Raw genomic sequence first — 13,464 nt, forward strand, 5'->3', positions numbered from 1 at the left:
CTGTTCAAATGGTATGTGAAAAGAAATCGGCACCGGTGACAGGAGAGTGCTGCGTTGAAAATGGCTACCTTAGACGTGGAAGATGAGAGTATTCTTGCTAATATATTTAAAGATTCCTTTCCAGGTATTGACAAGCTAACTTATTATCTAATTATTAATATCTAATCAGTGGAATGTCCTACTCATAGAAAATCTGATGATGATGCCTGTAACACTATGTAACTTCAACATGGTCTCCGAGACTGATCGACTAATGATAAGTCATTGAATAAGTCAGGAGGACTAGAACATACGTCTAGCTCTGTGGGGCTGTGTTTATTTAGAAACATAGCCCTATATTATATGCAAGCATTGACTTATCCTGCACACCTTAGTTCTCAGTTTGTTGTCCTGTACTGGGGTTGCCCGCTGTATGACATGGTTGTCCGTTATCTCTGTACCAAAAACTATCACTGGACCAAAACTTATTCATGTACATAACCTTCGAGCTTCATCAGTCCTTTTTGTGCCTTGTTTGAAATTTGCGTATAATTGCGCGGCAATACTCGGAACCTCTCTTCTTCCTGAAGGTGTGGCCTGCCGTCTCCCACTATTGGCAAGCAAACATCTGCAACATGTCAGACATGGCTGATGAGTTGTGTTGGCTATGTAGAAGGAGAAGTGCTGGTATAGTGCACTGGCATACATCAGGCACAGAAATGGACAGGGGTTACAGATAACCACATCATGGTGTGGATAACAACAGTATGTTGAGGATGCACAGCACACTGAGAACTAAGGAATGCGGGATAAGTCATTGCTTGCACATAGGGCTTTGTTTCTACATAAACATAGCCCCATAGAGCTATCCTCAGCCCTGCCAACTAACTGTATGCTGGGATCACATTAACCCGCTTCAGATATAATATACTCAGCTTTTTATAGAACACAATTGGTCACGAGGGGGACATGTATTATTCCTGTATCTTGTAACCAAAGTCTGCTGATCTCCCTTTGTTCTGAGGTGAAAACAACAGTCACTTTGCTGAAGCAGTTTGCCCATATCAGTCTTTTGTGATGAACTGATAGGTCGTTTGCAGGATAAAATTTTTAGATGGTCACTCAGTGATAGGATACATAGAATATTTGGTGTCAGTAATCCTCATATTGCTCTTTGACGATGCCCCGCACGATGTGTTTGAGGGTTATTGACACCATATGTTTCCATATCCTATAGAATAATATCTGCTGTTAGTTCTAGTCAGAAACTTATGACTAAAACTACGGATGACTGAAGCCAGTTTCAATACCCCGCACAAGAGTGCACGTACTTGACACCTCAGCCTCAGAGACTCTTTCACTCTGTAGGAGCGGGACAAGTCTGTGTCCGTTCCTCAGCCAAGGCCTGCTTACTGTTTGTCCGTCTACATAACAATGGGCCTGCTGTCAGATGCTAAACCTTTCTACATGCTATGACTGCTGCACATATTTAACAGATATGGTTGGAAAGGCAGGCATGAAGCTGAGAAGTCGATAGAGTGCATTTACTGGTAATGCTATGTGTTCTTTGTTAAGGGGCTTTTGGTAGGTGTATACATGTAATGTTATTATGTGTGGGAACTGAATTAGGACCCAGATGAACACTCATTGGTATTGACTAAAGCAGGGCATTAGAAACCAGAAGTTCAGTGGATTCCCATTGTGTGCTGCTTTATTGTAAAATACCACATTTGAAACAGCTACTGAGGCATAACATGAAATGGCCACATTTGGGCACACAACATTTCATCACTTGATGTTGCTGCCTAGTGACTACTTTTTAACCAGGAAGTATTTTTCTCTTCACATTAATACTCAGATCCCATTTCCAGTCCTATGTTTTTATATATAAATATTTATACAGAGTGTACTAACAAATCCTTGTTGTAAGCTTCAGCAGCCAGATACTGTCATATCTGATACTTCTAGCATTACCTGCATGTATCATCAGCCCAAATAGGCAGCAGTACTACATTTAATTTGTATGTGTTATTTTTGGTTTACAGTAAATGTGCTGAATTTTTATGTCCAAAATGATTTTTTCAGAGAGCTGGACAGACAACTCAGATTTTCTGCAGTACCTGACAGAGCTAAGTTCTTTTGGGGTGGAAAAACTTTGTAAGTACTCTTAGTTTTGTAAGGACATCACAGTTATCAAAAGAAATACATAAGCTTGATTATTAAATTAGAATGATGTAACATATAGTAGCAATAAAAAACCTAGAGACAGGAAAATGTCTGACATTATACTCTAGCCCCAAAACTTCACTTTCCTTTCTTCAGCAAGTCTAGAGGTGATTATATGTCATAAATCATTTTATCAGTGATAAGCCTGGTTTCCTCCAACCATATTGCTACTCACTGGTGTGTAAGTGAAACATTCTCGAGCACGGTGTAGAACACCAATCAAATAAATAAATAAATGCACATACTTTGTAACTTTTGTAGCCAAAGAACCTGATCGACTGGCAGAAGAGAAGGCTCAGATTTTAGAGGAAACCCAGGAATTAGCATTTCATAACTACAAGACATTTATTCAAACAGCTGAATGTTCCCGGGAAATATTTGAGGATGTAAGTTCATTTACATCTACAGGAATTTTTCACATCTGTTAAAAGGAGGAGTCTGAAGACCTACCTAGTCTGCAAATGTCCAGGATCTGCTTGCACAAGGAGATTTTAGACCCTATATTTGAGTTCAAACAAAAAACTGCACGGCTTGCACAAAGGAATTGTTAGGCGATGTAAATTTTTGAAGTTCCAGTCACGATCATAGCCCAAATTTGACTTGTACATAAAGGTGGCGTGTATAAAGGGGCAATGTAGTGGTCAATAACATTTTGAAAAGAATTCTTCACTGTAATGATTCAACTAATAACAACAACAACAACACGTGAAAAAATGCTCGTAACATCTTTTTGAGACAATTATAATGCACATCTTTGCAAATCAAGTTGAAATGTTCTAACTACAGTATACTTAAGACAAGTATTTGCACTTTTTGGGGTGATTGTAAGATTTACATCAGAGTTGACCCGATTGTAATTTCTGATTCTAACACAACCATCTTACATACATATATATGTACAACTTTTGCTGCAATCATTTGGTATGGAATTTATAAAGCTGTAAACACTGTCGATATGTTTAAATGATGTGAGGACCAGGGTTTTAAATGAGGGTTTATCCATTACCATAACTATGAGGGGTATAAGATCTGTCCTTGGGATTCCAGTTTCAGATCATTGAGAAGCATGTGGGTGGCATGTTGGACAAGTTGCCCATGTTTGCAGAGGCATGTAACAACTTCCTGAATGCTGCCCAGGACATCAGTGTTAGGTAATTTGATTGTGTCGTATTTAAGCAAGAATTTGTATGAAAATTGCAGTTAAGCATTAGAAATCTGCAGTGTTTCCACTTTCATATATGATGCCCATGAATTTTCAGAAAGCTGAATTTTATACTCCACATTAAAATACTTTACTCCAGTGTTTATTTTTGCAGGAAATTGTTCTATATGTGTTTATATAAATGTATATGTAAATTTTGTTCACTTACAGCAGCAAAAGCTTTAATTTTATGTGAAATTTCTGATCATTAAAAAATGTTGTGCAATTAAATAATTTATTTGTGTAAACAAATTTACCAATAAATGTATGGAGTTATTTCCCTTGGTGGCTAAATCTGGGTTTTTGCGAGCTGTATTTTCGCAAAAATTTGGATGTGTGTTGTAGCCGGCGGATGAACTCCTTGACACTTCAGCGCCACACCCAGCTGCTGGAGATTCTGGAGGTTCCTCAACTGATGGACACATGTGTAAGGAATGGCTACTATGACGAGGCCCTGGAGCTGGCACAACATGTCAGGCGCTGGGAGAAAAAATACGCCAATATTCCTGTCATTGTGGTGGGTAGAAAATGCGTCAGATCTGTGAAGTATTCTTGGAGTGGTTGTAAGCTTATGTGTGTGATATCGATGTACATCTTATGTTGTTGTAAAGTGTTGTAGAGGAAGTGAAGAACTCCACCCAGCTTATATTAGCAGTACTGTAGAGCTTATGTATGTGATATCGGTGTACATCTTATGTTGTTGTAGAGTGTTGTAGAGGAAGTGAAGAACTCCACCCAGCTTATGTTATCAGTACTGTAGAGCTGACATGTGGGATATCAGTTTACATCTTATGTTGTCGTAGAGTATTGTAGAGGAAGTGAAGAACTCCACCCAGCTTATATTAGCAGTACTGTAGAGCTTATGTATGTGATATCGGTGTACATCTTATGTTGTTGTAGAGTATTGTAGAGGAAGTGAAGAACTCCACCCAGCTTATGTTAAACCAGCTAATCCAGCAGCTCCGCACCAACATCCAGTTGCCAGCATGTCTGCGTGTGATCGGTTACCTGCGACGTATGGACGTCTTTACCGAACCTGAGCTACGGATTAAGTTTCTCCAGGTTTGTCAAGCTATTAAAGCAGATACCGTAACTAAACCCTGTGGATGTGGTGTCCACCTTGTAAATATCCCTTCATAGTTTGGTGTTTAACATCAATGTGTGTGGAAAAGTTTGGCAGGTATCAGACAGGGCAGACTGAGGTTTTCAGGCTAGGCTATGCCCAGTTTTTACTCCCATTTGTTGGGCACATGGTTATTTGATTGATTTGTTCATTTGATTGGTGTTTTACGCTGTACTATTATATTTCCCTTCTATGACAGCGGCCAGCATTATGGTGGGAGGAAACCGAGTGGAGCCTAGGGGAAACCCATGACCATTCGCAGGTTGCTGCCAGACCTTCCCACTTACAGCCGGACACGAAAGCCAGCACATGGTCCTAGTATTGTTTCTTGCTGATGAAGTAAAATGCGTGCAATATTAAAATACACCTGATGTAGACATGTTCAGTATCCATTCAAATTTAAGTCTAACCAATTGTTGTAATTTTCAGGCCAGAGATGCGTGGTTCCAGGGAATTTTGGATGCCATTCCTAAAGACGATGGTATGCAACTTTTCAGGTGACTTTTGTTAAAAGTTATAGGACTATGGTAATATTTCCAACACATAAACATTTGATATCTTCAATGCTTGATAGTCCCTTACTGTGTGATGCAGGGGAGAAAACAAATTTTCACACCATAGGTCAGATTTTTCATCTCTTAGTCTCTGGGACATGAGTTACACGTTCAGTCCTGGCTTTGGACAGGCAATTTGTGGATTCCCTCACTCCAACTGTTTTAGGGGCCTGCGGTGCGATGGGCAAATCTAATGCGGTCTTTGCACAGTCTAATGTTTTGGATGTTCAGGTTAGGGACGTTTCCTGCAATCTGACGTTTTGGACGCTTGTGTTAGGGACGTGTCCTGCAGTCCAGCGTTTTGAATGCTCGGGTTAGGTACATTTCGAGCAGTCTAAAGTTTTGGATGTTCGGGCTAGGGATCTTTCCTGTAGTCTAATGTTTTGGATGCTCAGGTTAGAGACGTTTCCTGCTGTCTAATGTTTTGGATGCTTTTGTTAGGAATGTTTCCTGCAGTCCAAAGTTTTGGATGCACGGGCTAGGGACGTTTCTTGCTGTCTACTGTTTTGGATGCTTGGGTTAGGGACGTTTCCTGCAGTCTGTTGTATTGGATGCTCGGATTAGGGACGTTTCCTGCAATCTAATGTTTTGGGTGCTAGGGTTAGGGACGTTTCCTGCAATCTAATGTTTTGGATGCTCGGATTAGGGACGTTTCCTGCTGTCTGTTGTATTGGATGCTCGGATTAGGGACGTTTCCTGCAATCTGTTTTGGATGCTCGGGCTAGGGACGTTTCTTGCTGTCTACTGTTTTGGATGCTTGGGTTAGGGACGTTTCCTGCAGCCTGTTGTATTGGATGCTCGGATTAGGGACGTTTCCTGCAATCTGTTGTATTGGATGCTTGGATTAGGGACGTTTCCTGCAGTCCAAAGTTTTGGTTGCTCGGGCTAGGGACATTTCTTGCTGTCTACTGTTTTGGATGCTTGGGTTAGGGACGTTTCCTGCTGTCTGTTGTATTGGATGCTCGGATTAGGGACGTTTCCTGCAGCCCAAAGTTTTGGATGCTCGGGCTAGGGACGTTTCTTGCTGTCTACTGTTTTGGATGCTTGGGTTAGGGACGTTTCCTGCTGTCTGTTGTATTGGATGCTCAGGTTAGGGACGTTTTCTGCAATCTAATGTTTTGGGTGCTAGGGTTAGGGACGTTTCCTGCAGTCCAACATTTTGGATGCTCGGGCTAGGGACGTTTCTTGCTGTCTACTGTTTTGGATGCTTGGATTAGGGACGTTTCCTGCAGGCCAACGTTTGTTGAAGACCACTTGTCTTCCACCAGTATATCTAGGTCACATGAAGGGAAAGTTTGTCAGTAACTCACCAAATGCTGGTGGTTTATGCTGGGAATTACAATTCACTCTACCAAAAAAACTGACCGCCATCAGGTAAGTTAAATATTATTGATTATGAAATTGAAATATGGTGAAGTAAATATATTTTTTCCAGACCTTATCAGACATTTCATCGTAATGAATTAAATTTTGTCACGTTTTACTAGAATATTTCTACCAAATTTATGAGCTGAAATAGACTTGCAAATTTGCATTTACCTTTACTTTCAGTTCAATTTACATTGACATTTGCCATCAGACTATATAGGGTTACGTGTCAAAATTGTAACATTTTTGTTTTAAACATGTTTAACAGCAGTTTTGAAGAAGCCATTTAAAGGGGTTTACATATGTAATGTTAAGAATTGTGTTCACATCACATGTTAAATCCCCTTTACATTTGTAGCTTACACACACATCACATATTAAATCCCCTGTACATTTGTAGTGTACACACACATCACATATTAAATGCCCTGTACATTTGTAGCTTACACACTCATCACATATTAAATCCCCTGTACATTTGTAGTCTACACACACATCACATATTAAATGCCCTGTACATTTGTAGCTTACACACTCATCACATATTAAATCCCCTGTACATTTGTAGGGTACACACACATCACATATTAAATGCCCTGTACAGTTGTAGTCTACACACACATCACATATTAAATGCCCTGTACATTTGTAGCATAGACACACATCACATATTAAATGCGCTGTACATTTGTAGGGTACACACACATCACATTTTAAATGCCCTGTACATTTGTAGGGTACACACACATCACATATTAAATGCCCTGTACAGTTGTAGCATAGACACACATCACATATTAAATGCCCTGTACATTTGTAGGGTACACACACATCACATATTAAATGCCCTGTACATTTGTAGCATACACACACATCACAAAGACGGTGGAGCTGAGTCGTGTACACCTGTTTGATGTGATCACCCAGTACCGGGCCATCTTCTCAGACGAGGACCCTTTGCTGACCCCCACCAGTGATGCCCCCAACGAGGCTGCTCTTTTCCATGGATGGGTTATCCAGAAGGTACATACAATAAGTGATCAATCATTTACTCTCATGTACTCCACAAGAAGCTGTTTCTCAGAGCACTGCTAATGCTAGACCGTAGCCTAATTCCGACAGAAGGTTTTGGTTGGGTGAAAGGATATAGGCGTTAAAGCACTGGCCCAATGTGACTTTCAGTCACTCATCTCTCTCACTTTCGGTTACAGCTTTGATAAAAGAGGTTTCTCAGATTCCTGGCCCCAGACACTAAAGCTGCATCTCTCGACCTTTTACAGTCCTCTCATTTCCTCCAGACCATAACATGAGGCATTTAGTAGGGTGTACAGTGTAACTGTGCCCACTAATAACTATCTCTGATGCTGTTACAGGTATCTCAGTTTCTCCAAACTGGAACATCTAACCTGGAGCAGGGTGTACAGTGTAACTGTGCCCACTAATAATTAACTCTGATCCTGTTACAGGTGTCTCGGTTTTTCCAGACCCTAACATTAGACCTGGAGTAGGGTGTACAGTGTGACCGTGCCCACTAATAACTATCTCTGATGCTGTTACAGGTATCTCAGTTCCTTCAGACCCTAACATCAGACCTGGAGCAAGGTGTAGGAGGTCGGCTAGACTCCATCCTTGGACAGTGTATGTATTTTGGGCTGTCTTTCAGCAGGGTTGGGGCAGATTTCAGAGGGCTTTTAGCTCCCATCTTTCAGAAGGCAGCCCTGCAGTCTTTTCAGCAAGCTCTGGTGGAGGCTAATGTGAGGTAAGATTACTATTTTATTTATTTATTTGATTTTACACATAAGAATTGTTCACATATATGAAGGTAATCAAGTTTATTGAAGGTGGAAATTAACAGGGTGGCCTGGTGTTAATCATCGGTCTCTGTCAGGTAGTTAAAACACCTCCTGACGTAAAGCCTCAGCTCACTGATCAAGGGCTTGTCACTGACAGCTCACTGATCAAGGGCTTGTCACTGACAGCTCACTGATCAAGGGCTTGTCACTGACAGCTCACTGATTAAGGGCTTGTCACTGACAGCTCACTGATCAAGGGCTTGTCACTGACAGCTCACTGATCAAGGGCTTGTCACTCACAGTTCACTGATCAAGGGCTTGTCGCTCACAGCACAAAGATCAAGGGCTTGTCATTCAAATCTCACTGATCAAGGGCTTGTCGCTCACAGCTCACTAATTAAGGGCTTGTCACTCACAGCACACTGATCAAGGGCTTGTTGCTCAAAGCTCACTGATCAAGGGCTTGTCACTCACAGCTCACTGATCAAGGGCTTGTCACTCACAGCACACTGATCAAGGGCTTGTCACTCACAGCTCATACTTTAAATTCCTGAGCCAGTTTGAAATGAAGAATGCAGTGATGTACGTTAATGAGTTATGTTTGTCCATCTCATTTTGCACATTAGTCTGTGAAAAGTGTGTTTAAAAATTATTTTAGAATGAAAATATGTGCTATGAAATATGGAGTGATTATTGAAAATATTCTGTTTGAAGGTTTGAAGAGGCCATGCAGTCATTCAGCCTGGTGTCAGCTACCAGTACAATCAGTGGTATCAGCTATAGCTCCAGTACACAGGTAAATTCGTTATATGTTATTCTGCATTCCTCTCTGTCTGTACTTGTGAAGGTCTGTCAGCAACTTGCAGATAGTTGTGAGGTTCCCTCCTGTTTCCTCCCACCATAATGCTAGCAGCCATCATAGAAGTGAAATACTTTTCAGTACGGCGTAAAACACCAGTTAAATAAAATATACAAATAAACATGTTATTCTGTGGTTTTATGATTCGAAGAGCAGTGAAAAGGTCCTGTAAAATTTTTATGCCTGGAGAAGAAAGCAAGTTTTTATAATGTTGTATTTTAGGCAATGTTCTAAACTTCACATTAATGAAAAAAACAACAAAAACAAACAAGCGTTTCATGTATCTTTTTATGGTGTGAAGAGGCCATGCAGTCCTACAGCTTGGTGTGGCTACCAGCATAGCCAGTAATGTTAACCATACATGTGTAGCTCCAGTACTGGCCACTCTTTGTGCATGTGGGTTTAGCTTCTGTATTGTGTACTAGTGAAAACAATTGTCATAAAGAATTGCCTTCAACTATTAAAATTTTATCTCATTTATGTTTGCGTCTTATGAAATAAGATGAAGTATAATGTGTGAAAGTGTCCTGAAAAGTTCACGTATTCACCCTGTCTTAAGTGAGATATTTCTTGAGTATGTGTTTAGACCCTAATCAATTAAATGAATTCATTGTTTTCACCAGAGCTAAAAGGCATATTACACCTTGTTTCTACCTGTACATCTCGCATGGTTTGCACCTGTACATCTCGAGTATTATTTTTACCTATACTTGCAGGGAGGACAGCTGTACCCACCCACTGTCCTGTTAGACTTTCAACCTCTGGCAGCCTACTGTAACCACATCCTAACTGCCTTCAATGAGTTACGACTCTGTGCTCCCATCTCATTGGCTATTGACGTTGCCATGGCATTACAGTCCTCTCTTCTCCAGGTGAATAAGGTCATTTTAGCCTTTCACAGGTGAGTTCAGTATGTTCAGTTCACTATTCAGTCCTGGCATATCCTTGTTTGCTCTCCCCTAATACATGTGTGTGTGTTTACAAATCAGGCTACCACTTCCTTGTTGTTAATTCTTTAAAGTTCTGTAGTACCTTACATTCAGTATAGTGCTTCACTTCAAGAAAAAAATGTGACGTTCCTTTCAGTAAATTTGTTTCCTTTATGTTGTGGTGGGTATCTTATCAAGAATGGAATGTATGTTTACGATTAACTTATTTGATAGTTACTAATGAAATTCTGTCCTATAGGGTGTGTAATATACAGGTACTTTGGTTGTAGTGTAGACGGTGATTTGAAGGATAAGACAAGTTACCCTAATTCTTCAACCTTTTCAAATGCCTCTACAACCTGTATTTTGAAGCATTCTGAGAGAACTGTGGAGTTTAGAAAAATAATTCATGCATTTTATGAAGCTTGCATCTTAAAGGACACAAACAAATCATTTTCAGCAGGATTCTATGCATAAATTCCACTGAAAAAAGGGCTTTACCGGTTGAAAGGTTGAGGATTTACAGTGTGTGGTATTCAAAAATTGTAGCATTTTGTTTCTTGTTTTTCAAAACAAAACTCTTATTAAAGGGCAACCAAATTGGCCCACTTTTTATAAAGTTTCTACATAACAGCTCGGTTTGGATATTTATTGTTTTGAGTAAGGTTTTCCAGAATTCCAGACCACATGTCATAACTCGCTGAAATATTTCCGATGCAGCACAAAGCCATAATTATTTATTCATTTGTCAGCCATAATACACTTATACTGAGACAATTCCCATTATTGTCTAGGGCTTATATGCATTTATTTGGGATTGCAAATGTTGTTCTTATTTGTTTGATACAACCATATATTGTGTTACGGTTATTGTTGTGTCTTTTGAGCTGTGGCATGAATGGCTAGCTATGGTTGTACTGGTATCTCCTACTCACAGTGTTCAGTGTACAGGTGTGTGTTTGGCTTAGCCTGGACATGTGTTGGTGTGCTTGGTGTGGTATAAGTCTATCTCATTTGCCATGGAAATTGGTAAGTTATTACTAAATGTTTCTGGTAAAATAATGTACAGATTTCCGAAAACACATACAGTTTTTGATGAGCATCAGTATAGTTTTTACTGCTGTTGTTATAGGGCTGAGGAGTCTGCCTTTGACAAGGTAGAGCGGGAGCAGTTTGAGAGGTTCTGTGAGGTCTACGCTAAGCAGTTGCTACCCTACCTCATCAAGGCATTGCACACGCTATTCCCCCAGAGCCAGCTTTGCCAGATCTTGGGTATAAGTCAAGCAGACCTGGCTAAAATGGTGAGCAAAATTGTACAGGGATGCTGTAGACCTGGTGATAAGTCACTCTTTATAATAGAAAGGGGCTGATCAGCCATGTCTAAAGGAAAACAAATCTTGAAACCCAAATAACAGCACAATAAAAATAAATCAAGCGACTAAATAATCATATCGGGTGTTTTTTTATTTATTTCTTTTGGTTGAAAGAACAGGTTATCCACCTGAAGTTCTACAAATAAGTATTCGTGCTTTTGATGACTCAAAACTGGAAGCAGTATGATAAAATGGTCCTGTTTTACCCTGACTATGCCATTACAACACCTTTTTTTTAATACTGATACTGTGGTTTTCCCTCACAGAACAACATGGGCTCTATTGACAAGAATTCTGTGCTGGGTCCTATAGAACATCTTGTACCAGCCAACCCTGAACCTGTGGAGATGTCAGACAACTTATCAGCATTTGCCTTGTCAGGGACACAGGAAACCCCTCACCCAGAGGACAAGCCAGCTGAGGTACAGGTGGGTGTGTCTCCTGCACTGTCTGGCCAATCAGAAGAATCTGTCCAAAGAGATGTTACAACAGCTTCTTTTCCTTCAAACCAGGAAGGTTCCTCCAAGGGAGATCACTCAGAAGAACACCTACAAAGAACAGCTCCAGCCAGTGTAACAGCGTCATTATCAGAGTCTGTGAATCCTCAAGCAGTTGCTGTCAGTATGGACAGTGAACCACAGACACCAGAGGTCAAACCATCAGCTGTTCCTATGCTAACAGTAGATATACCTGCAGGGGAGAAGAAACAAGACTAACTCACTGTGATATCAAACCGCATCAGGTGGAGGAGGGATATGCTTGATGGTGATACCAAAGTGGTGAGCTTCATCGTGACAGCAAGCTTTATCATGTACATACTTGAGCTGTGTGCTTTATTATGAAAGCAAACTTTGACATGTATGAGCAGTGTGCTTCAGGAAGACAGCAAACTCTGACATATGAGCAGTGTGCTTCAGGAAGACAGCAACTTTGACATATGAGCAGTGTGCTTCAGGAAGATAGCAAACTTTGATGTATGAACAGTGTGCTCCAGGGAGACAGCAAACTTTGACATGTATGAGCAGTGTGCTCCAGGAAGACAGCAAACTTTGACATGTATGAGCAGTGTGCTTCAGGAAGACAGCAAACTTTGACATTTGAGCAGTGTGCTTCACGAAGACAGCAAACTTTGACATATGAGCAGTGTGCTTCAGGAAGATAGCAAACTTTGATGTATGAACAGTGTGCTCCAGGGAGACAGCAAACTTTGACATGTATGAGCAGTGTGCTCCAGGAAGACAGCAAACTTTGACATGTATGAGCAGTGTGCTTCAGGAAGACAGCAAACTTTGACATATGAGCAGTGTGCTTCAGGAAGATAGCAAACTTTGATGTATGAACAGTGTGCTCCAGGAAGACAGCAAACTTTGACATGTATGAGCAGTGTGCTCCAGGAAGACAGCAAACTTTGACATGTATGAGCAGTGTGCTTCAGGAAGACAGCAAACTTTGACATATGAGCAGTGTGCTTCAGGAAGATAGCAAACTTTGATGTATGAGCAGTGTGCTCAGGGAGGCAGCAAAGTTTGACATGTATGAGCAGTGTGCTCCAGGAAGACAGCAAACTTTGACATGCATGAGCAGTGTGCTCCAGGGAGACAGCAAACTTTGATGTATGAGCAGTGTGCTTCAAGAAGACAGCAAAGTTTGACATGTATGAACAGTGTGCTCCAGGAAGACAGCAAAGTTTGACATGTATGAGCAGTGTGCTTCAGGAAGACAGCAAACTTTGACATGTATGAAGAGTGTCACAATTCAGCAAACTTTGAAGGCATGTGTGAATGTTTCATTGATATCAGATTGTGTGGGAGTGTCCCTCATAGTGATAGTAAACTGGGTAAAGTATACATGGATTCCAGGGCTGATGTTTGTGATGGCTACCTGGTGACATTCTGGGTGATTCTGTTGGCTTGTCTGAGATGTATCAGGTTATCATTTGTGAAAGCCAAATGTGTGTGGATCATGCATTGTATGTAAATTTGTATAATTTAAGAAGGCTATAATATAAAATATACCTTAACACAGAAATCTTGTCTTGTGTCGATTTAATGTGCATCAA

General features: G+C 40.6%; 1 protein-coding gene across 2 annotated transcripts; it reads left to right on the forward strand.

Annotated features, from left to right (window-relative positions):
• Positions 1-45: 45 nt before the first annotated feature.
• Positions 46-12,320, forward strand: LOC135480295 (conserved oligomeric Golgi complex subunit 8-like). Of its 2 annotated transcripts, none has more exons than XM_064760110.1 (13): positions 46-124; positions 2,065-2,136; positions 2,467-2,591; positions 3,253-3,356; positions 3,752-3,923; positions 4,307-4,468; positions 4,959-5,010; positions 7,314-7,474; positions 8,011-8,210; positions 8,959-9,040; positions 9,820-10,004; positions 11,165-11,333; positions 11,672-12,320. In XM_064760110.1, exons 1-13 carry the CDS (start codon positions 61-63, stop codon positions 12,119-12,121), a joined length of 1,998 nt encoding a protein of 665 aa, XP_064616180.1. In that variant the 5' UTR covers positions 46-60; the 3' UTR covers positions 12,122-12,320. The 2 variants fall into 2 exon arrangements, with proteins under 2 accessions (XP_064616180.1, XP_064616172.1); XM_064760102.1 differs by lacking the exon at positions 46-124 and adding an exon at positions 1,011-1,809 and having other exon boundaries at positions 2,069-2,136.
• The last annotated feature ends 1,144 nt before the right edge of the window (positions 12,321-13,464 follow it).

Source organism: Liolophura sinensis, chromosome 1, assembly GCF_032854445.1.
Source record: "Liolophura sinensis isolate JHLJ2023 chromosome 1, CUHK_Ljap_v2, whole genome shotgun sequence".
NCBI classification, from domain to species: Eukaryota; Metazoa; Mollusca; class Polyplacophora; order Chitonida; family Chitonidae; genus Liolophura; species Liolophura sinensis.

Bases quoted from the DNA above. Each gene is read 5' to 3' on its own strand.
- LOC135480295 (XM_064760102.1), top strand. From the start codon at position 1,739: ATGGCCACATTTGGGCACACAACATTTCATCACTTGATGTTGCTGCCT. The intron at 5,011-7,313 runs GTATGCAACTTT...GTACATTTGTAG, and splicing joins TGCCATTCCTAAAGACGATG to CATACACACACATCACAAAG. The intron at 8,211-8,958 runs GTAAGATTACTA...TTCTGTTTGAAG, and splicing joins CTGGTGGAGGCTAATGTGAG to GTTTGAAGAGGCCATGCAGT.